The sequence below is a fragment of the Pan paniscus genome, chromosome 3, assembly GCF_029289425.2.
Source record: "Pan paniscus chromosome 3, NHGRI_mPanPan1-v2.0_pri, whole genome shotgun sequence".
Classification (NCBI taxonomy): Eukaryota; Metazoa; Chordata; class Mammalia; order Primates; family Hominidae; genus Pan; species Pan paniscus.
The window spans coordinates 111,700,725-111,727,827 of NC_073252.2; the positions used below are offsets into that span (position 1 = coordinate 111,700,725).

The 27,103-nt window shown below is 35.4% G+C and overlaps 1 protein-coding gene across 27 annotated transcripts in view; it reads right to left on the reverse strand.

The window, feature by feature from the left end:
* CAMK2D (calcium/calmodulin dependent protein kinase II delta) overlaps positions 1-27,103 on the reverse strand; it is a 319,504-nt gene that overhangs the window by 154,176 nt on the left and 138,225 nt on the right. For all 27 annotated transcript variants that reach the window (XM_063603579.1, XM_057302147.2, XM_024928504.4 and 24 more), the window contains exon 4: positions 5,756-5,810. In XM_063603579.1, the coding sequence (XP_063459649.1) occupies positions 5,756-5,810 (55 nt within the window). The remainder of the gene's footprint in view (positions 1-5,755; positions 5,811-27,103) is intronic.

Genomic DNA, 27,103 nt, shown 5'->3' on the forward strand with positions numbered 1-27,103 from the left:
TCCTGATGAGTTCATGTCCTTTGTAGGGACATGGATGAAATTGGAAATCATCATTCTCAGTAAACTATCGCAAGAACAAAAAACCAAACACTGCATATTCTCACTCATAGGTGGGAATTGAACAATGAGAACACATGGATAAAGGAAGGGGATGACTTTGCTTTCATAAAAGCCTTTCCCATTCATTCCTGAGTCTATCTGCAAAAGAGACTACTAATGCCTTATTGTTAAAAATGGCTAGATAACTGAATAAAAATATATAAATTTAAAATAGCAAGAAATATATATATTTCTTGTTATTATATATGTTTCTTGCTATTATATTTCTTTATATATATCTTTCTATATATTTCTTGATATATATATATATATAAATTTAAAATAGCAAGAAGAGGCTGGGCATGGTAGCTCACACCTGAGCACTTGGGGAGGCTGAGGAGGGAGGATAGCTTGAGACCGGAAGTTTGAGACCAGCCTGGGCAACATAGCAAGACTCCATCTCTATAATAAAATAAAATTTAAAAAGAAAAAAAAAGAAGAAAATTTTTTCATAGAACTCATGTTCTTTGTTTTGATTTTTTAGAAAGTAAAAATCATTTCATTAGAAGAAGACTCAATGCACCTATAAAAATAGAACTTTCATTAGATTCTGAATAGCTAACATTCCACAGGAAATATGTACAAGCACCACACTGCCAAAACTATCATCAAAAGGAGGAACACAAGGAACATTCCTTCTTTGGGAATTCAAGTAGTTATTTTATCTCGGAACTCACTGGGTAAGTGGCTCTAATTTTCCATGAAAGTATTTCATTGATATCTTTAAGATATCAATGTATATTTCTTAACTATATTTAAAATGTGCATTTTTCTAAAGCTGCTTACTTTTCCTTTTCATAGATTATTGCTGCAATGATCATGTAATTTTGAGAAATTAGACACTTATATCTGTTATGCTCTCTTTTCAGTCATTGAAAATGCATACTTTTAACCATTGTTTTTCAATTTTTCTAATGCTGGATGGATTTTCAATTTTTCTAATGCTTTATTGGATTGTGTTTAGTTTATTAATCTCATTTACTGGTAGATCATTTTCAGGATAACTGCTGATAATGCTCCTCTTAAACTTTAAATACTAAAGAATAATTGCAAGAATTTGAGCCCTTCATTCTAGAGGCAGAAGTTCAGTTGCCTGTTGCAGCATATTTCAAATTACTATGGTTTGTATGTAAACTTTTACCTTCTTCACTTTGGTTTCAAAGACATTAATAACCCAAACAAATACCACTGCTAAAGACATAATCCACTTTAGTTAAAAATCTTATTCTGTTTCCATGTGAACTGCTTTCTTTATGTTCTTCACCAAATATTGTGCTGAATTTCTAAAAAATGATACAAGAAAAAATAAACTGTGTGATTCTCATCATGCCCTTAATTTAATAAGGAATACAGAAGCTATAAATTTTAAAATATAGATATAAATAATTTGATGACTGTGGAAAACTGCCATAGTAGAAGGTTTTGACCTAACACTGAAGTGCTTCTTGCAGCAGCAGGAGATCAAAATATATCACGCCCAAATATGCCACTTTGGCATAAGGATTATTTTGAGCTAAAGCTAAGTGAGAATCAACAGATATAGAGAGAATTATCTGCCCTCCCTTATCTGCCTAAAAGCAGGGAATAAATTTCCCTTTAAGGAAGATGCTCTCTTTCCCCAACACCAGTGAGAAAGATTGACTCATCACAGAAGACAGGGAGTCGACAGCAGATGAGTTTGCAGAAACAGATCTTACTAAAATAGCCCTTATCTTCCATTAGCTCCTTCATATATTTACTAGTCACTTTTCCATAAGTCAATTCTCCATTATCTCTTGAAGCCCAAATTCTTTTAAGGGTATAAAAGCCTGAGCCTAACTGCTTCTTTGAGTTTCACTTCTTTTCTGTGAACTCCCATGCACATAAATATTAATACAAATTAATGCCTTGTCTCTTGTTAATCTCTCTCTTGTTTAATTCTCATGCCCCAGGCACTGAACCTAAAAGGACAGAAAAAAGTGTTTCCTCCCTGACCAAGCTGTGATCAAACTCACTTCAGAATGTTATTACTTAAGTAATGAGAACTCACAAAAGTGTTTTTTATTCCACCATTCATCATAGCATGAAGGACATATCTCAGTTTACAATACCATACCTTGATCTGCAAAACAAAGATCTGACAAATTAAATGTATGAAGAAATAACATGTCTGCTGCTTAAAAAATATGGTAGGTGTATTGCTCCCAGTAAATATAGAAAAAATAAAAATCCCTGCGTTCCAATAACCTCACCTAGCCATAAGGAACCACCACCCAGGCATGTCAGTGGAGGCTGTGGGGGGAACCTGGACTACAGCCCCCATCAGTCAGTAATAAGATGGCACCTGCTTACTCTGGTATCAGAGAAGGCCTGCTAAAGAATAGTTAATGAAATCCAAAGTCTTATAAAATAATACCCCCAAATGTTCAGGATATAATCCAAAAATCACTCATCGTATCAAGAACCAGGAAAATCTCAATTTGAATGAGAAGATAATCAACAGGCAGCAACACCAAGATAACAATGCTGTCAGAATTATCTGATACGGATTTTTAATCAGCCATAATAAAAAAATGCTTCAGAGAGCACTTATGAACACACTTGAAACAAACAAACAAAAGGGAATCTTGGCAAAGAAATAGAGGCTATAAAGAAGAAAAGGAAACTGCAGAAATGAAAAATATAACTGACATAAAAAACTCAATGGATGGGCCAGGCACAGTGGCTCATGCCTGTAATCCCAGCACTTAGGGAGGCAGAGGCAGGCAGATCACGAGGTCAGGAGTTGGAGACCAGCCTGACCAACATGGTGAAACCCCGCCTCTACTAAAAATACAAAAAAATTAGCCGGCATGGTGGCGCACACCTGTAATCCCAGCTACTCAGGAGGCTGATGCAGGAGAATTGCTTGAACCCAGGAGGCGGCGGTTGCAGTGAGCAGAGATCGCGCCACTGCACTCCAGCCTGAATCGCACCACTGCACTCCAGCCTGGGTGACAGAGTGAGACTCTGTCTCAGAAAAAAAAAAAAAAAAAACAGAGGAAAGAATTAGACAATCAGACTTGAAGACAGAACAATAATAAATTACCCAAACTAAACAACAGAAAGACAACAGACTACGGGAAAACTACAACAAACAGAGCCTCAGGGACCTCTTAGACTCTAACAAAAGATCCAACATTCATGTCATCAGAGCTCCAAAAGGAAGGGAGAAAGAAGGTAGGGCTAAAAAGGTATTCAAAGAAACAATGTCCAAAAGTTTCCCAGGTTTGCCAAACAAAAATGGACCCATTCAGGAGGCTAAGTGAACTCCAAATGAGTAAACTCCAAGAAATCCAAGCCAAGCAAGACACATCATAGACAAACCTAAAAACTAAAGACAACGAAAAAAAGAAACAAAAACCAAAAAATTTTAAAGCAGCCAGAGAGAACTAATACCTTATCTTTAGAGGAAAAACAATTAGAATGACAAAGATGTCTCATCAAAAATCAAGGAATCCAGAAGGAAGTGGCACAACATTGAAAGAACTCTCAACCTGGATTTTATATCTGGCAAAAATATTCAGGAATAAAGGGGAAATCGAGACAAGCTCAGAAAAAGGAATACTAACAATTTGTTGCTAGCATACCTATCCTAAAAGAATGGCTAAAGAAAGCTCAAGAAAAAAAATCATAAAAGAAGGGACTCAAACATTGGAAAGGAAGAAAAAATAATGGAAAAAGTAAAAACAAGAGCTGAGAAAGGACTGAAGAGGAAGCACTACTAGAACAACATAGAGCCAGATGAAACTACGGCCACATGAGCAAGCCATAGATGAACTGGGACTGTGGAGAGGAGCCTGTGCAGTAGGATTGTGCAGAAGTAGCGCTTTAGTCTCTATTCTAAATATGGCAGATATGCTTGGCTGCCTACGTGTCAAGCCTCTGAGCCCAAGCCGGCAGGTACGCATCAAGATGGCCTGGAGCAACTGAGGAACCGCAGGAGAGGTGAAAATAGCCAGGTCCTGCCTTGACTGATGACATTCCACCATTGTGATTTGTTCCTGCCCCACCGTAACCGATCAATTGACCCTGTGACATTCCTTCTCCTGGACAATGAGTATTAGAAGCTCCCCAACGAGCACCCTGTAATCCCTGTCCCCGCCCGCAAGAGAAAAATCCCCTTTGACTGTAATTTTCCACTACCCACCCAAATCCTATAAAACTGTCCCACCCCTATCTCCCTTTGCTGACTCCTTTTTTGGACTCAGTCCACCTGCACCCAGGTGACTAAAAAGCGTTACTGCTCACACAAAGCCTGTTTGGTGGTCTCTTCACATGGATGCGCATGACACTACCCAACAGATAAAACTCCCATTCTTTCTTAATAACAAAATCACAATTTAGTTCTGGACTGGGTATCACATGATTAAGAGGAGGCCAGTTCCCTCACCGGATCTACAGACTAAATTATTATTTGTCAATGCCAGTTGTAATTTCATTCCCTTAACAAATACCTGGTTTAGTGTGGGCTTGAGAAGCAGTTCTAATTAAGGAATCTTGAACAGATATCTTCTGAGAGGCTCTTGAGAAAGATTTCTCCATGAATAAAAACTTATGCAATAGAATTTTGATTCCCCTTTTTCTGCCTTTGGAAGTCACTGTGATAACTGAAAATGTGGTAGTCAATTTCAGACCATAGGGGAACTCAAACATGAAGACAAACCCACATAATACTAAGAACAGACAGATGGAAAGAACACAGTTTCTTAATGATATCATTGAAGTACTGAATTAACCAAACCTAGTATTAACCTACCTTCAAACTCATATTATGTGAAATAATTTTTTAAATCTTTCCCAAAACTCTGTGGCATCACATTAAAATGCTAGGCAGTAGTCCATTATATGAATATACTATAATTATGTAGCTATTTCTCTATAATTGGATCCTTAAGTTGGTTTCTTTCTTTTCTTTTCTCCCCCGTTATAAAGGATGATGCAATGAACATCTTTCAGCATAAAATTTTAACTGAATTTAGGGTATACTTTCCATGGACTTTGTTCCGAGGAGTAAAATTACTAAGTCAAATGATACAAACATTTTTTATTCCCTTTGATGAGCACAGTAGCACCAAATTGATTTCCAGAAAGTATGTTCTTATTAAACTCCTACCAACCATATGTGTGGCCTGTTTTACTATATCCCTGCCACTATATCCCTGCCAAGAGTCATTATTTTCCCTTCATTCTTGCTGACAGCACCTCACTTTAAAAGTCTTGATTAGTTTAAATCAATTTTGGTAATCCAAGTTTCTTCCTTGAGTCTTGTTTTTACTTTAAGATAATAAATTATACATACTCTTAAAAATTAAATGGAAAATTTTGCTTATGTCAAACATTTTTGTGCTACAAGGTAGAATTGAGAACCACTCATGACATCACAATGGACAATGCAAAGAGAAATAACTATTTCACTTAGGTTAAGGTTAATTCAAATTAAGGTTAAATTAAATTGTAAATAAAACAATGCTGAGTAGTATCCTCTTTTCAAAAGAATTAGAGTTGAATGTTACTTGAAGAACATTAAAAAATATTGTAGCAGTCAGTAATTTGGACTGTACAATGAGAAAAACCATTAATTCAAAACGGTCCTCAATTAGATTGCAAAAATAATGAATACAGAGTATATACTTACAAATCAAACACCAAGTAGTGAAAGCCCTCTTCTGATATGCTATCATGAAGTCGCACTAGAAAAAAATAAGAGAAGAAAAATTGTGTTATACCTATTCCAACGATCAACGTTAAACCCCACTTCACATGGACATATGTCTCCTAGCTAGAAATGTTGGCATTACATTTTATTTTAGCCTTTGATACGTCCGTATCTTTTACAACATAGCTTGAGTTCAGTCTCAGACCCTCTACTTAGCTCTTGAGTGCATGAAATGTAAGCACACTGCAGTCCCCGCTGCCCTGCCACGCTTATCTTACTTGTCACAGTGTCACCCTTGAGGTCATTCATGCAGCATATTTTATCTTTATTTACTACCTTTAATACCTTTCCCTTCTTCAGTATATAGTCTCATCACCAATACTGCCCAACAGGAACCATATTTTGTAAGTCTTGCATCCCACACAGAGATCTGGCACATAGTAGATGGTCTTTCATCAAATTGTTTTTGAGCATTTACTATAGAAGGTTTTGGGATGGAAATTTTCACCAAAGATAGCTATATATATGTTATATATACACATAACACACACACACACACACACACACATATGTATATAAATAAAATAAAAAGATGGCTACATAAGCAATTCTTCCATCACTTTAATGGTGTGAAAGGTATTCTTCACGTTGCCAATATCAGAGATGCCTGCTAGCCTTGCTTAAACTTATGCTGCTGAAGAATATAAAGAGTTTGGTTTGATGGTGCATCTTCTAATGATCATTTAGTACAGTAAAGAAAGCTGGGCCATGGACGATAGATAGCTCACTGGCTTCTTGAATGACACAGTTTCAGAGATATCTCACTTAGCAGCTATAATACAGTATGTATTCAAATGAACTTAAATAATGGCATGGCTTCTTAAAGAACTCATAACAATTATTCTGGAAAATAAGATGGGTTCCCATGTTATCAAAGTTAAACTGAAAAGTAAAGTCTACAATGTGACCAGGAGGAAATCACCATTACTTTCTTCCACTGTCTGAAGGTAAAAGCCTTAGGATCTCAGGTGTCCAGATCGAAGAGGTATACAGCTGAACAGAGGAGAATATTTCAGGTACAACTGGAGAAGTAGCAATAATTTCTGTCTATCCTGGGAATAACATTTTCTTAGAATTATTTCCATTCACTTATTAATACTAATTAATACTAAATATCATCATTCAGAAATCAATTATTTTTTGAACATGTCAGGAGTTGTTCAGATGGAAACATGATAATCAAACACATGATACAAAAGCACTTAACGAGCTAACATGTGATAAGGGTTTGAGACAAATCATTCAGCCAAGTTTACTTCTTTTGCATCACACAATTCCAAAATAATCTCTAATATGTCTAACCAGCCATTTGACCATGTGAGATTATGAATAAATGTGTTATTCATATCACATATTCAGCATCATATTTACTTGGGATTAATATATACATATTTCCTTCCTTCCTTTATTCCTTCCTTCCTATGTCCCTCCCTACTTCCTTCCACTCTCTTATTTTAAATAATGAACTGAAAAAACAGAATTATAAGAAATTGTCATGATTTTCACTTACTGTATTAACAAAAGTAGATACTATAGTCTTCACAGAGACATTCCACATGTTCACAATTACCGTGAGGATGGGTTTGTTTCCTTTAAAAATGTTTAACTCTTCAACTATTATTCTCAGAGTTGATGGTATGTCTAAACGGTCTGGAAGATAGTGTTTTAGTTGTAGACATCATCTATTTCTCTTCAAGCCTTTTCTGTTGGTCAAAAGTATCCTTCATTTCCTATTCTTTTTTTCCTTTTTAACAGTTTCTCAAGGATTGAAAATCATGTTTACTTTTACAAAATGTTACATTAATTATTCCCTATAAATAACTGTCAATTCATTTTCACACCAAAGGAATAACACAACATTCTGTTCATCACAGCTGTTAGCTCAAGACTGACGGCATGGCCGGCCTTGACAGCACTGCAGATGCTGCATTTTGAAGCATACTGCACCTCGTTCTTTCTATGACTGCTCTGTTATTGCCACAAGCTGCACATATGAGTGGACGCAATTAGCCTAATTACAGTTGTCCCTATGACATTTTTAGAGAGAAATTTTAAAAAAGAGAATGAGAAAAACATTTGAGAAAACAGGTTATAATACATTTTGGCAGTCATTCTTTTTGAAGTTTGCTCAAAGGTAAAATTATGTGTATGAATAAATGAATTTTCACAACCTGAAAAAGCACAACAGTTCTCATCAAATTTTAAATTCTGGAACTTTAAGTATGGAATTTATAAGGGGGATAAAAGTGCTTCTGAGGCTAAAAATAGTTCCAAAGGTTAGCTGACCCATGGCCTAATTCTTTTCCTTTCTCTCCTGCATATATTATCACATTTGAATGATTGCAGGATCGCTGCTTTCTCTTCCTGTTCTGTGTTCTTGCATTATTCCATTGCAGTTTCTAGCTAAATATTAGCTCCATAAAGAAGGGGTCAAATAGACCATGGTCCTTGTATGATCTGAGAAATTTTAATTAAATATGATAGAAGTTTTCTATTTAATTCCTCATTTCACTTAAGGGGTTAAAAGATATAATAAAACTTATGTTCTTACTGTCAGGCACAATGCAAATAATTTTTGCAAGAGTTATATTATTTAATATATGCAAGCACCACAAGGACATTTTGCCATAAGCTTTTACAAATGAATGTTCACAGGCTTAGAGGTATGGAGGAAACTTCCAGGTTAACAGCAAGTAATTGGCCTGGCTAGGACCAAAATGTAGAGTTGGATGATTCCAAAGACCTTGTTCTTACTGAGAATACTACGTGGGCTCCCTAAAACCTTTCTGTGAACAAACTACTTGCCAAATACCTGGTGGGATATGAGCTGGTTTGTCAGGGTAAAATAATATTCAAAAAAAATTCAAAAGAGAAGAAATAAAAAAAAATTATGGTGACTAGAGAAAGAAAAGTAGTAACAAGTATGTAACAGACAATTTCCACAGAAAAAGAAAACCATTTTGACTGTAGGTTTAAAATGTGATGCTATAATTTTGAGGGTACAGAGGTAGCTAGATGATGTCTAGGATACGAAGCCACATTTGTCTCTCTATACAGTTCCTAAAGCCCCAGAAAATTGTTATTTTTCCACTTCAAATTAAGAATATGAGAATTGCCAGTGACTCAGCTGTTTTATCTGACAGAACATTTAATGTACCAAAAATGCTAGCAAGTTGAAGAATCTGAAAGCTTACCCAACATACAAAATATCATAAATTTAAATCATTTTCATTTCCAAAAATTAACTTTCACATCATGGACATTATGATAACATGGACAAAAAGGTGTGTATGTGTGTGTGTGCGAGAGAGAGAGAGAGAGCGAGAGAGAGAGAGGAAGTGGAAATGAATGGGCAAGGGAGAAGAGGGTAAAGAGTAAGAAAATTAAACTCCAAGTAGAAACTGTGTCAACAGTGATTAGGTACATCTTATCCATTTTGATGACACATGTTAGAAACACTTCTGTCAAAAGAAAAGGAATATATTATTTTATTGAGACTTAATATCTTTCCTAAAAGGCTGACAGGATACAAAGTCAATGTTTTCTATTTCAGTACTACTTCCTTCCTCCTCCATTTCTTAACAGTACCCCCCACACAAAATAAAACCAAGGTTAATTATAATTTTATGAAATTATTTATATAAAATATTATTTGGTTCAAATTATACTGATTCTTACTCTGCCATACAACCCAAACTCACTATCTGTTCCTCTTCACTAAAATTTATTATGGAGATGAGGCAGTCAATTACATTGGTGGACCCCAGTGGACTATGTCTATCATTATTCATGTCCTTGTGCAGTCCCCTCCCACATTACCTCTGGGCTTGGCTATGTGATTTGCTTTGAGTGAGTAGCATGTGTGATGCAAGCAAAACCTTAATAAGTCTTCTACATTGGAGCTGTAATCTTGGAAACCACTTGCTGTGCTAAAAGAAAAGATCAGGTTCGATTGGAAGACAAGAGGCCACATGAAGAGAAACCTCTGAGGATAAGAGATAATTTTGACATTCTATTACTAGCAGAGCTCATAGCTGAACGAAACTGCATGAATGACCTCAGCTACACCATGTGAGTAGGGCACCCATCTGACTGAATCCAGTCAACTCAAAGAATTATCACAAATAATAAACTGATGTTATTTTAAGCCATTAAATCTGGGATGGGGATTGTTACCTAACAATAGATAAATAAACAGAAAAGACTTAATCTGAAATGTGTGATTGACCACATTGTCCTCAAATACGTTTTTCAATATCATAAGCAAATTTAGCAGAAAAAAAGAATGAGTCTGACCTCAGAAAGTAAGAAAGAATTAGTAAAAATTCTAAAACTGAGCATGGTAGGGCAATGCTGCCAATATTATCATGATACTAATAGAGTAATTCATACAGAACAGATTGTATTATATCCTCATAATCATTGTTTGTCAGCTCTGAGTAATAGTCCTGGTTATTAATGAAGCAGAATTTGCATTTTTAGCTTTGCGGTGTTTCAAAGATTGAGGTAGTTGGATTTGGTTCACATACTGGGATGCAAAAATGGCAGCTTGTAAGTCAGATCCTTTTTATATTCCCATCAGTAGTTAATTATAATTCACAGCTAAAACAAGCACTAGCCAAGTTAGGCCATCCAACACGCCAAGTCTACCCCAAAAGAGGGAAGTCAACATTAAGTTCATTTGTAAATTAAAAATAATAAATATATACATATATGTATTAATTTTATATCTACATACACTTTTTTCAATATTACATTAAGAATGTAAAAACACACACACACTAGTATTAGAACATTTTAACAGTCAAATTACACTCTCTGGAGAGAAATTTCAGCTCAACCATTATTCTCCTGGCTTTATTTATGACAAAGCTGCTCATTTCTAGAGAGAAAACTTTTCAAATAGAAAACACAAAAGCACTGAAAACTAAGTTCAAAATCAAACTAACACTTCTAGAAAAGTGAAGCCAAATCTATGTGGTTTTTTAAAAAGTATTTCCTATAACACAAGTAATACAGTTAATAAAATGACACCATTTGATTTTCATTTTCCCAGTATAAAATATATTAACTTGAGTACATTAGAAAAAATATATGCTGTTTTTTTGAAATAGAGATGTTCATTTTTAAAACACTGAATAGAAATATAGACAGGTATAGATACATATTAATTTTTATGTTGTTATTAAGGTCAAGAGTCCTACATAGCATTTATACTTTGTCTTTTTTTACTTGTTTTAACATGAAACTTTAACATTTGAGCATAAAAAATTGGGAGTTTGATTAGCTGGCTAAGGCAAACAAATGAAGTGGTCAGGCTTAGAAGCCACAATCTGTTCTAATTTTAGCTATTTGAACACACAAAGTTACATAAGGGATATGTATTTTTGAAAAACTATTTAGCAATATGCCCCATTTATAAATGCCAAATAAGTAATTATTCATTACTCAAAAGTTAAAATTAATTTCTATATCAGAAATTGAAAAATTATAGTAAAATTTCAGATATTCTTCCTGTAATGACAAAAAAATCTACCTTGTAAACTTAATATCAACTAACATTAAATTATATTTCAAAGCAATTCACTGCTTACACTTAAGAATAGGAATGAATATTAATTAACTTTTTAAAATAATCAAATGTGATTATTATATGAAAACTTCATAGGGAATGCCATCCATATTACTTTAAAAACTATTCTAAAAGTACACAAAGAAAGTTACTGGATCCCAAGATAAGTCCTGAAGGTCAAAGCATATCAACTCTGGTGACTATGGTCTCCATCCTTATTCCCAAATCCTCACCCCACTCCTGATTCAAGATTAAAAGCCAAGTTTAGATTATCTTCAATATCTACAGGATCAGATTAGTATAATAGCATTCAGTACTGACTAGAAGAAATCATTATGCCTTTTATAAGCCAGCACTAATTAGAAGCCTAGATAATCCAACTGGGTTTCTGATGGGTCAAAATAGTTATTACCTGGGAGAATTTCAACCTGGGAAGAAATTAGAAAGTGGGAGATATGATCAGTAACTATTGACTGTATGGGTATCAGCCACATCTATCACATGACACTACAAACAGCATGAAAGAACAATCAGTTCTTTTGCTTGAAAGAAAAAAGTCATCAATGGCTAAATATAGAAGCTTATAGAAGACTAAAACAATATAAAAGTAAATAGGTAATTCATGTAATACTCTGTCCTGCTCATTTTTAATAAAAACATAAATTTAAGGGTAAAGTAAATAATAGATTTAGTAATATCTGGAAACATTCTTTGTTTTCTTTGAAAAATAATTTGAGATTATCTTGTTGTATATTTTAATTGAATAATTCCATTCTGCTTATTTTGTTTTCTAAAAAGGTAATTTCATTTCTTGGAAAAGTTGATACTCATTTCAAGAGTATTGAAACAATAGTCATTTATATAGAAAAATCTTCCTTCCCTCTTTAAATTTTGCATTAATATCATTTATTTTAAGAATTTTGATTGGTGATTCCAACGGTCCTTTCTTCTTGCCTTATGCTTTTGTTATTCTATCTTCCACTATGTATTGCAAGTTAGTCAGTGATCTCTCATCAATATCCTTAGCCATTAGGAATATTAAAAAAGGGCTGGGTGCGGTGACTTACGCCTGTAATCCCAGTATTTTGGGAGGCTGAGGCAGGCGGATCACTTGAGGTCAGGAGTTTGAGACCACCCTGGGCAACATGGTGAGACCCTGTCTCTATTACAAAAAATTAGCTGGGTGTGGTAACCCATGCCTGTAGTCCTAGCTACTCATGAGGCTGAGGCAGGAGAATTGCTTGAACCAGGGCGGCGGAGGTTGTAGTGAGCTGAGAAATCGCCACTGTACTCCAGACTGAGCAACAGAGTGATACCCTGTCTTAAAAAAAAAAAAAAAAAATCAAAAAAGAAGAGAGACGTCTGTCTTGGTCTATCTTACTGTACTCTCTGAACCTTATCAGAAATTTTAATGAGTATGGGAGAAGTAAGGGAAGACAGACAATATATGGAAAAGCAAAGGTATTCCTGAGAAGGCGCATCCCTTGCCGATGAAGAGTTGTTATTTCTGTAAGGAAAAATAGAACAATCTTTTTTTTGTTCTTAATTTGAAATGGGGTCTTGCTATGTTGCTGAGGCTGGCCTCTCAAATGCCTGGTTCAAGCAATCCTCCTACCTCAGCCTCCAGAATAGCTGGGATTACACAAACACCACCATTCCTGGCTAGAAGAAACAATTTTTAAAGGAGATAAAAAATAACAAGAATAAAATCAAACATGGTGAAGTATATTTCACATTAAAGGTAACTATTGCTTTGTGAAACTTTTGCTTGGGTCATACACACACACATACACACACACTCACACCACACACAGACACACACACATATATATATATATAAAATATACACTGGGCCATGATATAAAACATTTTTTATACTCTAGCTCACAGTAAGTAATACTTGATAAGCACTGGATTAGATGATCCTTTAAGAAGATCCTATAAGATCCTTTCTAAGTTTTTACATTTTTACATTCCTGGATGATTATGGCTAATAAATAGTATAGGAAATAAACAATACAGTAATTACCAATACAAAGCTGAATATGATTCTCTAAGTGTAAGAGTTTTCTCTCTTCAACACTCTCGAGTTAAAGTTTAAAACATACTTCATTTTATTTTGGAATTGTTTTTAATGAATAACTAGAGAGAAAACATAGAACATTTATCTTGCCAAATCAAAAATATGCTCTTCAGAAAATTAACCGAGCAGATGAGCTGCTTTTATAACACTAGCCCCTGGAGAATAGTAAATGGAAAATCTTATTAGATCATCTTCTCTTTGTAACTTACTATCATATTATCTTAACACTTGCAACTGTATTTTCCCTAGAGACTCATTAGCCCAAATGCTCTCATCTTTCAATTCCTTTTTTGAAAATTCATTTATTGCATTTTTCCAAAGTTGATATGTCCTATAAACAGGAAATCTGTGAGTTTAAAATCCTAATACATGTTAAGAAATGCAATGTAACTGGCTTGTAGACATATTGTACTATAATATTATATTATCCAATAACATTTGCCTCTATATATCTATTTTTATGATGAAAGCACTTAAAATATCAGTTTATTTCTCCTGGATAATATACGCAAAAGAAGTACACGAAAAATACATTCTGTAATCTTAGGCTCACAATCTGAGAAAAACATGGGAGTTATTTATGAACTTGCTCATGAATTAGATGCCATTGGAATAATGAAGAATACTAGTAAATATAGCTGCAGGCACCAGTCTGCATCTATCAGGCACCTAATATATTTTTTTCTAAGCCTTCGAGAGAACAGTTAGTTCAGCCTAGATCAATGATGTTTCTAAAGTAAAGAATAATTATCTATTTATCATGAAATCAAGGAAGTTATAATGAATGTCAGACATCTCAAATGTGTGGTGCATTTGCTTGTTTCACTTATCTCATAGACATCTCAAACCAAACAAGCTCAAAGAACTCGTGATCGTCCCCCTAAAACCTGCTTCATCCATGGTCTTCCATCTTTCCAGTTGCTCATAAAAACCCCAAGGTAATTCTTGACCCTTTCTGTGAAAGCAAAATCTAATCTGAAAGCAAATCCTTCTAAATATAATAGGGTGAGATGGAATATACATACATATATAGAGAAAATCTGACCACTTTTCATCTCCTCTACTGTTACAAGCCTGATCTATGGCAAGTCCAGTAGCCTCCTATCTCATTTCTGTGTTTCTACCCTGCCCTCTCACTGTCTTTACCATAGCAGCCAGAACAATCCTGTTAAAACTTAAATCTGATTATTGTCCTTAGGTTCAGAATCCTCCAATGGCTCTCCACTTACTGTCTCTGAGTAAGAGCCCAAATTCCATTCATGGCCTAAAAGGTCCCTCGCTCCCCTACCCTCATTATCCCCCTAACCTCTCCTACTACTCATCCCTGGCCCATTGCACTCCAACTTCATTGGCATCCTTGCTGCTTCTGGAGAACTCCAGGCAAGCTCCTGTCTCATAGCCTTTGCACTTGATGTTTCCTCTGCCTGGAATTATTTCCCCAATATTCACATGGCTCATGGCCTCATCTGTTTTAAGTCCCTAAGCGGCTTTTCAGAGTATTCATTTTTGTAAATAAAGATTTTTTTTTGGAACATAGCCACATCAATTTGTTTATGTATTATCCATGTTGGTATAAAGCTAGGATTGCATTGTTTAATAATTGCAACAAAGACATGTCCAGAAAACTGAAAATACAAACCCCTTTACAGAAAAAGTCTGTTGACCACTGGAGTAGAGGGTAAGATTGCTGAAAGAGAGAATATAGGTGCTGAGAGGCCAGAGTTTGGCATGCATAATCTATGTGGCTAAGTAAAGCCATGAAGAATGATGGCAGAAGTGGAAAGGAGAGAACGTAGTAAGTCAGTTACTATATAATACAACAAATGATGGGAATCACCAAGAGAATGATAGAAAACTGCTGCACTAAGAATGTAGGATGTTATAATCTAAAAATGTGTTTCTCAAAGATAGGGTTGGGTAAGGATGGAGGTAAGGGATATTGAAGGAGGAGGTGTTAACTATGGTCTTAAAAAAGCAGTGAAGAGCAAGAAAACATCTGTCCATCCCTTGGTTCTGTGGTGTGTAGAGGCCCAAGAAAACGGCCAACACCTCCAGGTGCTGCAGATAAAGCAGCTCACTCGAGAGTCAGACTGCAGTCAGCACAACAAGAAATGAACAGAGATTATTAGAGAACAGGGGGCAGTTTGCAAATATTATGATACTAGACTTACTATTGTACAATTAAAGGGAAAAAGAAAACTAATGAAAAGTGTGAAAAGTTGGCAACTTTCTCACAGTCTAGGCATTAACCCAACAGTTATTCAAATTGCTTAAGATTCAAACTTGGTAAACTTTCTTATTTTTTTACAAGAGTTTTTTTTTTTTTTTGAGACAGAGTCTCACTCTGTCACCAGGCTGGAGTGCCATGGCACGATCTTGACTCACTGCAACCTCCGCCTCCCAGGTTCAAGCAATTCTCCTGCCTCAGCCTCCTGAGTAGCTGGGACTACAGGCGTGCACCTACATGCCCAGCTAATTTTTGTATTTTTAGTAGAGACAGGATTTCACCATGTTAGCCAGGATGGTCTCGATCTCTTGACCTTGTGATCTGCCTGCCCTGGCCTCCCAAAGTGCTGGGATTACAGGCATAAGCCACCACACACTGCTAGAAGATATATTTTTAAGTAAATTATATTTTTAAGAACCAAATTTAAGAAATATAATTTTTGGTATTTTATTACTATTATATTTCCAAAGGTTCTAAATCTTATTAAAGTGTGATTGTGATTTTACATATTTTTTATTTTTTTGAGACAGAGTCTTGCTCTGTTACCCAGGCTGGAGTGCAGTGGTGTGGTCAAGGTTCACTGCAGACTCCAACTCCTGGGCTCAAGTCATCTTCCCATCTCAGCCTTCCAGTTGCTAGAGGCACACACCACCACACCTGGATAATTTTTTGTTTTTGTAGAGATGAGGTCTCACTACGTTGTCCTGGCTTGTGATTTTAAGTGTTTATGCATATGTCCTGTATTTATAGCATCTGAATTATTTAGAGAACAATCAATAGTTACTCTGATTTTATTCACTCATTATATAAAGATACTATATCTTCATACTTGGTCTGAATATGCATTTTAATTAAGTTTTCTTCCTAGTTCTTATATGCCAGATGAAATACTGTAAAAAGTGAATAAAGAAGATACATTTTAAATGTTCTCAATAAAAACACCCATGTGACATTAATTCTTTTTTTGATGAAAATTGGTTTTGCCACCTCTATTCTTAAGCAAACTATTTTGTGAAACTGTCCTTCAACCCTGAACAAAAAAACATTAATAGAAAATATGTTCCAAGATTCTTGGAAAATATATTTACGTCTATAATCTTGACTACAGTCTTCATTCAGAGATTCTAAGCCAACGGGATAAATGAGTAGCTTTATGAATAGTTGTACCTAAGATTTTTAAGAAGACAGAGCACAGTATTATAAGAAATAAGGTTCTGGGGGGGTTCATTCTTTCAGTCACTCAGCAAATTTTCTTGAATGCTATTTGCTGGGGATATAACTGTGAACAAATCAAGGAATGGTGATCTCAGCACTCATACAGTCATTAAGACAAAATCCTCTCACTAATTTTGTAATTCTGCATTCTGGATTATTGGCTTTGCAGCTAAGGCATATCCCATAAAGCATGTTTCATTTTACAGTCTTCTCATTATCCACACCCAGGGAAGCACAAGAACACAATATAACCACGCGGCAAACAAATCTAACAAGTCATAGGTTTTAACTAAATGAACTACGAAATGTCTTCATCTATATGGGGCTACTAAATCAACAGTCTTTATCCACTGACAAACTGATTAAATCAAACAACATACTTTTCTGATTTTTCTTTTTTTTCAAAATTAACTTGCTGTTGAGAAAGTTTAACAAATTGTTTAACCTGAAAGACAAATTTCCTGGTAAACAACCATTTAACATCCCCTGTCTTTGCCTCAAATCCATTACCAACAAGGCAGCCATCCTTTCAAAATGCAAATCTGATTATATCACACTTGACTAGTTTAAAATTTGTCAACCCTTCCTATTAATTTTATGTTGAGGAGCAAACTTCTTAACATGACCCATTTATCATGTATCATCCAAACTGGGACACTCTGAGAGTGAAAGAGAGTGATTAATTTTTATACCAGTAAACCAGGACAGCCCCTAGAAAAGAGGTTAGTGTGGCTATCCCACCCACAAGGCCCTACCTCTTCAAATTCCTTCACATTCTCCCTCACTGTTTCCCCTCCAGCTCCCTCCAGCAGGCATCTTTGTTAGGAAAAAAATAATATAGCTGGACACAGTGGCTTATGCCTGTGATCCCAATGCTTTGGGAGGCTAAGGCAGAAGTATCGCTTGAGCCCAGGAGTTCGAGACCAGCCCGGGCCACAAAGTGAGGCCCCATCTCTACAAAACATTTTTTAAAAGCTGGACATGGTGTTGCATGCCTTTGGTTTCAGCTACATGGGAGGCTGAAGAAGGAAGATCGTTTGAGCTCAGGAGCTCAAGGCTACAGTGAGCCATGTTTGCACCACTGCGCTCCAACCTGGGTGACAATGAAACCCTGCCTCAAAAATATATAAATATGTATCTCCATATTCAAAACCTGCAAATGGCCAAAAGAATACATGTCCATTGAATGACATGATGAAACACTGTTTAACTGACTCACCTGAGGATTATCTAATTCTCTAGAATAGGTATCTTTATTTTGTTTTATTTGCTATTGATTAGGCTTTAATCAGGAGTCTGCAAACCATGGTCTGTGGGCCAACTTGGGATAGGAGAGTGTTTTTATATAGTCCATGAACATAAGGATACGTAACAGAGAACTTATATGGCCCACAAAGCCTAAAAAATTTACTCCTTTACAAAAAAAGTTTTCCAACTTCTGGATTAAGAAAACTGATGATGCTGAAAATGATTCTCAAAGGTTATACCCTTGTTGCCTGTAAAGCAATAACCAGTTTAGTTTTATGGCAATTACATCCTAGCATTCTTTTTTTCAGTGACTATAAATATTTCTGTTACTCCTACACTTTTTTGAACTGGCTTTGCCATCTTGCTAGTTCTCTCATTAGTAAAGTATTCTGTAATAAGTATTTTATAAAAAATAAAATATAAAGTATTTTGTAAATAATAATGACTATAGATTAATGATGATCAATGATCTATCATGATGTGTATACACACACACACACACACACACAGACACAAACACTTATAGCATGTGTCACTTAACTACAGAGATACATGCTGAGAAGTGTCGTTCGGTGATACTGTTGTGCAAACATCAAAGTGTACTTATACAGACCTAGCTGGTATAGCCTACTACACACCTAGCCTATATGGTAGTGTATTTCTCCTAGGCCACAAACCTGCACAGTATGTTACTGTACTGAATAAGCAACAACTGTTAACATAATGGTTAGCATCTGCTTATCTGAGCATAGAAAAGATAACAGTGAAAATATGGTATTATCTGACCATCATCAATGCAGGCAGTCTGTTGTTAACTAAACATTGTTATGCAGTGACTGTGTGTGTGTGTGTGTGTGTGTGTTATGTTTTAATTAGTAAATATATCATGTTATATGAATGTACCATGATCTATATAATCAGTTTTCTGTGTAAGGACATTTGAATTGTCTTCTGTCTCCTGTTCTTCAGCCCTATCACTCTCACTCACCCTCAAGGAGCTTCTCATTGTGTATTAAATATGTATACATCACCGAGCCAGGATTTCAAGGTCTTCTTTGGTCCAGAAGTATTTAACTGATAATCTATTGTTTCTGACCTCTGAGCTCCTTTCCTGGAATGCTGCCTACTCCAGTCCCTACCATAGAAGCCCTACTCTTCATGCTTAAATGCCAGGTGCTCACAGTTCATGGCTCAATGGAGACTTTCCTTCTATTTTCTGTAGTTCTTGGAGCCTCACTTCTAGTAAATTTAAGGAAAATAGGAGACTCAGTCAATCTTGAATAAGTTTAACCACCTTGGAAGTAATACATCCTAAGATTTGATATGTAACAGGTAAAGAAAATAAAAAGTATGTCAAATTTCCATCCACAGCCAAGATGTACCATGGAAAGATGTCTTGAATATAACTTCTACAAAAAATAAGCAAACAAACTTGAATCTTTTCAATCACCTTATAACATGCTTGGTATAAGATAATATTTTTGCTAATTGGCAAAAAAATAGACAAATGGAAAATAAGTATTTGCTGTTGTACTTACATGCCTTAATCAGTTACAATGAACATTCTTGCTCACTTGGCAGGAAAGGTGGGCATATTCCTTTGCTCTGACTTTATATATATTAAGTAACTTTCTGTTCTTAACTTGCCTTCTTATGTGAACTTTCATACAAGTGAGACAACACATGAGCAGTAAACACGGTAGTACCCTAAAAGGAACTGTGGTCTGCAAAATCTGGTGGTGTATTTCTGGTCTCTGTATTTACTGTGGCTAGTATATTCTGGCATACATAAGAAACTGCGTTGAAGGAATAAATGGATTGGTGTATCAGTGGGTTGTTTTAGGCTGAGTCAGTGTCTTAAACCAAATCATCTCTGGTGAATGATAAGCCCATATTTTTGTAATTAGAAAATAAATGGAAAGTCCAAACTTTAGACACATGGTAACCTATAATCAACAAATAGGCACCATAAGAATTGCAGAGAAAGCTGACTTTCAACTTTATACAAAATTTAACATCCTTTTAGCTACAATAATAGTTATCCAACCTTGCATTGTTCTGAAGTTTTGTGTATGTCCTTGATAGAAGCAAAGTCTTCTCTTCTTTCTGACCAAGCACATGGAATCAGTTGGAAGAGACCACCTGCCTAGTCAGCCAGATGTCTGGTGATCAATGGAGCAGACACAGGAGGTAGCAGCAGGATCAGACTTATCTTCTAGTTACATGTACATACTTCTTTAATTCATGGAATGTTGAAGACAGGGAGCAGGCACTCAATAAATAGTCATTGGTGATAAATTCCTTATTCTTCCAGTGAATATTTATTGAGTTCCTACACTGGGCAAAATATTATAGGTACTAAGAATAAAGCATGAAACAAAATAACGTGCCTGAGCTCACAAAGTTTATGTGCAAATATGAGAAGACTGATCAATATTAAGCAAATATGTAAATATATACATAGGAAATTGATAAGTGTTCTGAAAAACAATAAAGCAGGGTAAGAGGGAAGTGAGTACCAGAAGAAGGGAAAGAAAGGGTATTTGGGAAAAGCATCACTGATAAGGTGAATTTTAAGGAGAGACCAGAAGGAAATGAATAGTGTAAGCCATGGAGATGCCTCAGGGAAGATCATATGGAAGATAGGCAAAAGCAAATACAAAGATCCTATAGCAAGACTTTACTTGACCAGTTTGAGAAACAGTGTGTCTGTAGAAGAGTGAACAGGGGACAAGGCAGTAGAAGATGAGATCAGAGGTGTGAGTATCGGGGGTGTGAGTATGAGGGGTTATACAGAGCCTTGGAGTATGCCATTATTAAAGGCTTTGACCCTTCCTCTGAGCTAGATGGGAATTCACTGTAGAGTTCTGAGGAGAGGGTGATATGCTCTGCTTGTTTTAAGAACACATCCGTGACTGACGTGTTGAAAATACACTGTAAGGAAGCAAAGGTAGAAACACAGAAACATGCATGTAAAAAGTCAGGTGATGTAATCCTAGCCACTCTAGAGGCTAAGGTGGGAGAATCACTTGAACCCAGGAGGTGGAGGTTGTAGTGAGCCAAGATTGCGCCACTGCACCCCAGCCTGGGTGACAGAGTGAGATATCATCTCAAAAAAAAAAAGTCAGGTAAAAGATAACAGAGTTTCAAACCAGGGTGGTGACACCAAAGGTACAATGAGATCAGATTCTGAATACATTTTGAAAGTAGAGCAGACAGGAACTGCTGAGAGAGTGGGATGTGAGAGGAGAGGAATAATGAATGATGTCAATGTCCTCAGTAACTGGTATACTGGAATATATGAAGATGGAGGTGTAACAGGTTGAAAAGATGGAAGTAAATTGGAAATGCCAAATGTATCATCTAACGGAGAAATCAAGAAAAACAAATTCATTCTTTAGTGGATGAAATCTACTCTTGGCCTACTTGAATATACCACTGTAAAACTAGGTATCAGAACATTACATGTTGTGTTTGAGAGCAAGAGCTCTAAAGCTGCATGAACGTTGTGTACTATTGTTATTATTAAATTACATTAAAGGAAATTGTTATTAAACATTTGTTTTAAATTCTGCATTAAATAAAGTTGATACATTTGTTATGAATAAATATTACATGAAATAAATCCTTTCATACTAGGCAGTTATTTTACCACGTGGGACAATAGGGTTTCAGAGAATGGATAGCCCAAGGAAGAATAGAAGCACTTGACTAGATCAGGAAGTGTTGGTTCAGGCCCTGACTATCAATAGCTTGCTCTCCAATCTTGGCAAAGTAGACAGCGGATCTGGACCTCCATTCCTTGCAGGCAAATAGAAGGGTTCAGTTAGATGGGTCTCAGCTGTTTTCTTCAACTGGAACAATCCACCAGCATCTAACTTTAAACAACATTTCTCATAATGATGATGTATAATTCACAATGTTTTAAAAAAAACTCTCTTCAGTGGAGATTTAGGATATTGGTTAAGAAGGGCAATTTAATTTCGTGGTATGATGAATCAGGCTCATATAATCCAGAGACCAGGGAATTCAGACACAAATTCAACATTTTACTTAGGTTCACTTTTATTCACTATACAAATGAAGAATTAAGATTTTTCATAGAGATTTGTAAAAATGTTTTTAAAAAATAGGCTTGTTTTATACATGAATAAAGCAGCAAATTATTACATGTAAAATTTCTATTATTTCCCTTTAATCATTGACTGTCTTATGATGCTCTCTTTGAAGTGAAAAAAAGTAGAGAAAAAATACATTTGAAAATAATGATATTATCCCATTAATGCCATTAATGGATGGTTGCATCTCTATATAGAAACGTGTTCCTCTATAAGTGAAGGTTAATTTGATTCTTTCAATTTATATCATTTTTCCATTACATTTCACTGTAATAAATTTTGGACTTCTTAATACAGGTGATTCTTATTATCTGCAGTAGTTATGTTCTATAAAGTCATCATGAACATTGAATGAGCAATATACTAAACCACTGTTCCTGGGGGAAATACAGGGTTAGTTTCCTGCAAGCCCCTAGTCACAACATTTCTGTCAACTAATCAATATATAACCTAGTTTTATGTGTGTTTCTGTTTAAAGAGATCTTAACTGATACACATTGTTGATTCATTGACATTGAACCCACAGTAAAAGGCATTATGACTCATGCATGAATGAAGCTTATCTAACACACAGATATTTTCCATAAGGCACATCACAACCTTCTTGAGCTTAGGAACTCTAGACAGCACTGCAGCTTTACATTTGGGGGCCATTTTAAACAGGAAAATTAGCAAGGAAAAGCACCAAAACATGGCATTACATAGATGGTGAAAAGGGCATTTGCTTAGTGTTTATAAAAGCTTAAACAAGACGGCAAAGTGGGGCCTTATTAGACCTTAGCTGGGTACACACATGCACACAATGTGACTCAAACATCTTGCTGCTCTGCATGTCTGTGAAGGTCCACGAGTGACCACCAAAGGGCTTCAAGTACAGATGGGATTACAAATAAATTTTCCAAGAGCAGGCAAACTTGCAGTTACAGAAACCACAAATAATGAAGAGCAACTGTATTTATTTCTTATCAACTGATCACGGCTCTTAGCCCTTTAATTATATTTATCTGCTCTTTAGAACTACTATCAAGATACTGTTGATTAATAAACACAAATACTTAACTGTAAATGAGGAAATCAAATCTATGTGGTTAACCATTCATGAAATTTTTAATAAATCAATTACCACCTAATCAATCTATTTTATAAGTTTGCATTTTGTAGATACGACCTTTCTAAATATTTAATATTGCATGAATTAAAAGATTCTAATTGTAGATACTACTAAGTTGTAGATACTACATGAATTGTAGATACTACTAAAAGAGTATCTACAAATTATGACACTGTGTTAGAGACTACATTAGCAAATTACACTACAGTTTATAACCTACTAGAAGATTGGCTTCCATTCAGGAAAGGAAATAAAAAAGAAATAGAAAAGGAATAAGAAATACAGCCTTGTTAATTTTAAAAAGCAATCTTTAATATTAATACAAGCTATAATTAACATTAATGTGAAAATTATATTTAAAAATGCGCAGTAAAATCAGAAGTCTGGGTGACCTTTCTTCTGGATTCCTGCCATGAAACAGTGAAGTTTGAAGTGATTTTGTTATCTATCATACTCTCTGATCCTCTCAAAGGACTTATCTTTCCTGGTACAAAGCCTCTGGGCATTAAAATTATTCATCATTTCATGACATATTTGGGGCTCCCTGGCAAAAACAGCTCTCTGAAGATGATGCACGTAAATAAAACGGGTATAAAAGAAAGTCTTGTATTATGTAATGAAAAATGAAAAGAATGCCCTGTTGATGGTAATTTTTTTTCCTTCTTTTAAGGACAATAAAATCATAGAAAATAAAATGATATCAGTATCATTTTGGAAAAGTTTCTATTTTTAATATCTCCTAAACAAAAATGCTTTTGAACTAAGTTGAAGGTTTGGCTGAACAATCTGTGAACAGGAAAAAGAGCTGCTGTACCTGGTCCTCTTGCTTCAAGTTGCCAGTAATACAAAGCCAAACTGCACCAACAATGCCAAGCCCAGTTGGAAGAACATTTCCATCAATGTAAATAATATTTATTTCTAGAATTGAACAAAATACCTAAGCAGTAAAATAATATATATATATATAACTCAGCAGTGCACTGGAATTAAGGGACTAATGGTTTTTATCTGCAGCATATTCCCTCAATTATATAATTCATTAAACACAAAGAATAATGAGGAAGAAACTGTGCTAAGTATCGGGCTGAACAGAACTACCCATTGGACAGGGCCTCGGAAAACCTTTTAGAAACTACTAATGTAATTAAATCATCTGAACAAATAAATTTGTATCAGAAACTCCAAGAAGCTAAGGTAATAACAATTTCTGAGCAACAATTTTTGCCATAGTCAATTTGGAAAATCAAAAATAGACTCAAATTTTTAAAAATACTTTTTTAAGGAAACATGGCATTAACTGACAAAAGGTAAATTTCTGGTTTTTAAACTTTTTAAAATAAGAAATAACTTTCAGTAAATATTACATTCCATACAGTGACTCAATGCATATATAAACAAATAACATATATACATACATAACTAAAACATAAGTTACAGAAAACAATACTTAATCTTACTACATGTAATATACTCTGACATTTAATGAAATTTATCTCACTATATTTAGTGGTCATTAAAGGGTCATAATGCACAGTTTGAAAACATCTAGACAATCGTATTTGTTATACTTCTCCCAGTTTGGGGCCTCATCGCTAGTAGTGAATTGACTTAGCAGTGAAAAAAAATTTCATCTCAAGTTCCTTGGATGATAATATATATCAAACAAATTTACACTTGTCAATTGGATTATGTTCTTGGTAAAAAAAAAAAATAGGGAGGGAAAAACAAATTCTCCATTCTATTATTTTATTGTGATAGCTTTCAACTCTAACTTTGGGCAGACTTACATACAGGAAATGATGTATAATTCACAATGTTTAAAAAAAAACTCTCTTCAGTGGAGATTTAGGATATTGATTAAGAAGGGCAATTTAATTTAGCAGTATGATGAATCAGGCTCATACAATCCAGAGACCAGGGAGTTCAGACATAAATGCAACATTTTACTTAGGTTCACTTTTATCTTTCTTCCTATTCACATCTAATTCAAATCACTATACTACAATATCCATTTGTTAGGTAGCAAAAAATGAATGCGTAGTTATTTTCAATGAAGAGAACTGTTTATACAGAGTTGAGTTGTTTGGGCATGGAGGACAAAGCATAAAATAGAATAGTTTTTAAAAATGCCTTGAGAAACATTATCAATGAATGTTTCCTTACACCTGATCAGAGGTTTTGCAAATGCATGTTTATGGCTAGTTTTCTACTTTGTTCCTTCATTCATTCTCACTAAAATTAATGAATTATTAGACCTGGGGTTATGCGGTCTTTGAGAAAAATCACTTGCACATTTGTTCAGTCAGGGTTCTTAGGATTGTTGACTGCAAACACTTGGGTGTACGCCATCAATTCTAAGAAATTTATTAAACCAATATTGAATAGCTTCCAGAATTGTTGGGAGGGCTCAGGAATAAGTTTCCAGAAAAAAAGTCCCAAGACTAAGCTTCAGAACTAGCCTGATGGGAAAACAGCTGCTGCTACATCTGCTGCAATTAATACCAATAATATATGTCAACTGCCAATGCCACCAGGACCAATGTCACTTTCATATCAAAAATTAAATATACTGCTGACTCCTCAAACCACAGCCCTTAACCACCACATTCACTGAGAAAAATGGAAAGTCTGTGCAAAATCTGCCTTCTGACACTGATGAATCCCCAAATGAAGTATGGCAAACATCTGTTAGATGGGACAAGTCTACAAGCCTAGTGACATACCTGCACACTGGCTGCAAGAAAGACTAGAAATTTGACTTCTGACTTCTAAGTTGCTAAGACATAAGTCAGAGTGTTGTAATTTCATGAATTTAGAAAGTCTACTCAAATACTATGGATATGGCAATTGTCTAGCATATTAGCATTTTATGTAACATATCATGGATCACGACATATTAAAAAAATCAAATCTCAGAATTTCAGAAGTGACAGGGACTTCAGAAAACAATTACAATCCAGCCCCTCAGTTGTACTAATGGAGTCCAGGGGCTATCTATTCATTTAAACCAGAGCCACAAATTGGTATTCTAAAGTCTGTGATGGTCTTTTACATTAGGCCATTCAAAAATCACCTCTTCTTATCTCCTATCACTAGTGCTATTTGTGAGCAGAGAATGGTTCAGCTGAGATTGTAGACTGAGTATGGTGGCTCATGCTTGTAATCCTAGCACCTTCGGAGGCCAAGGCAGGAGGACCACTTGAGCCCAGGAGTTTGAGACCAGCCTGGGCAACATGGCAAAACCTCGTCTCCATTTTTTAAAAATTAAAATAAAAAATAAAGCAAAGAAAATGTAGGGAATTATTATGTTGAAGGTGGTACACTGAAAATTTTAAACATCATCCAGACAGGCTGCAGTTGACATTTCCAATATTCAATGAACATTCCCCCTTTAACTGTGAGAATCTGCTAGCTAGTGATTTTGTGAGTTATTGCCCATTAGATGTAGGGCTTCTGGAACACATCGGCTCCTCCCTAACACACCAACATATAAAACAGCAAGTCATACGCCTCAGAAGGATGACCCAGACCAAAACCAAAATGTTAACTGGGTAAGTATTGTCGTTGGCATCTATTTGCTTTTCATTAGGTTGGAACTGAACTAGAGCTTCAGGGAGATCAATAAGCACAGGGTGCAGTGGTAAAAATGTGGCACCATAAACCTGCTTGCAATTAGCAACAGAACCTGAAAAT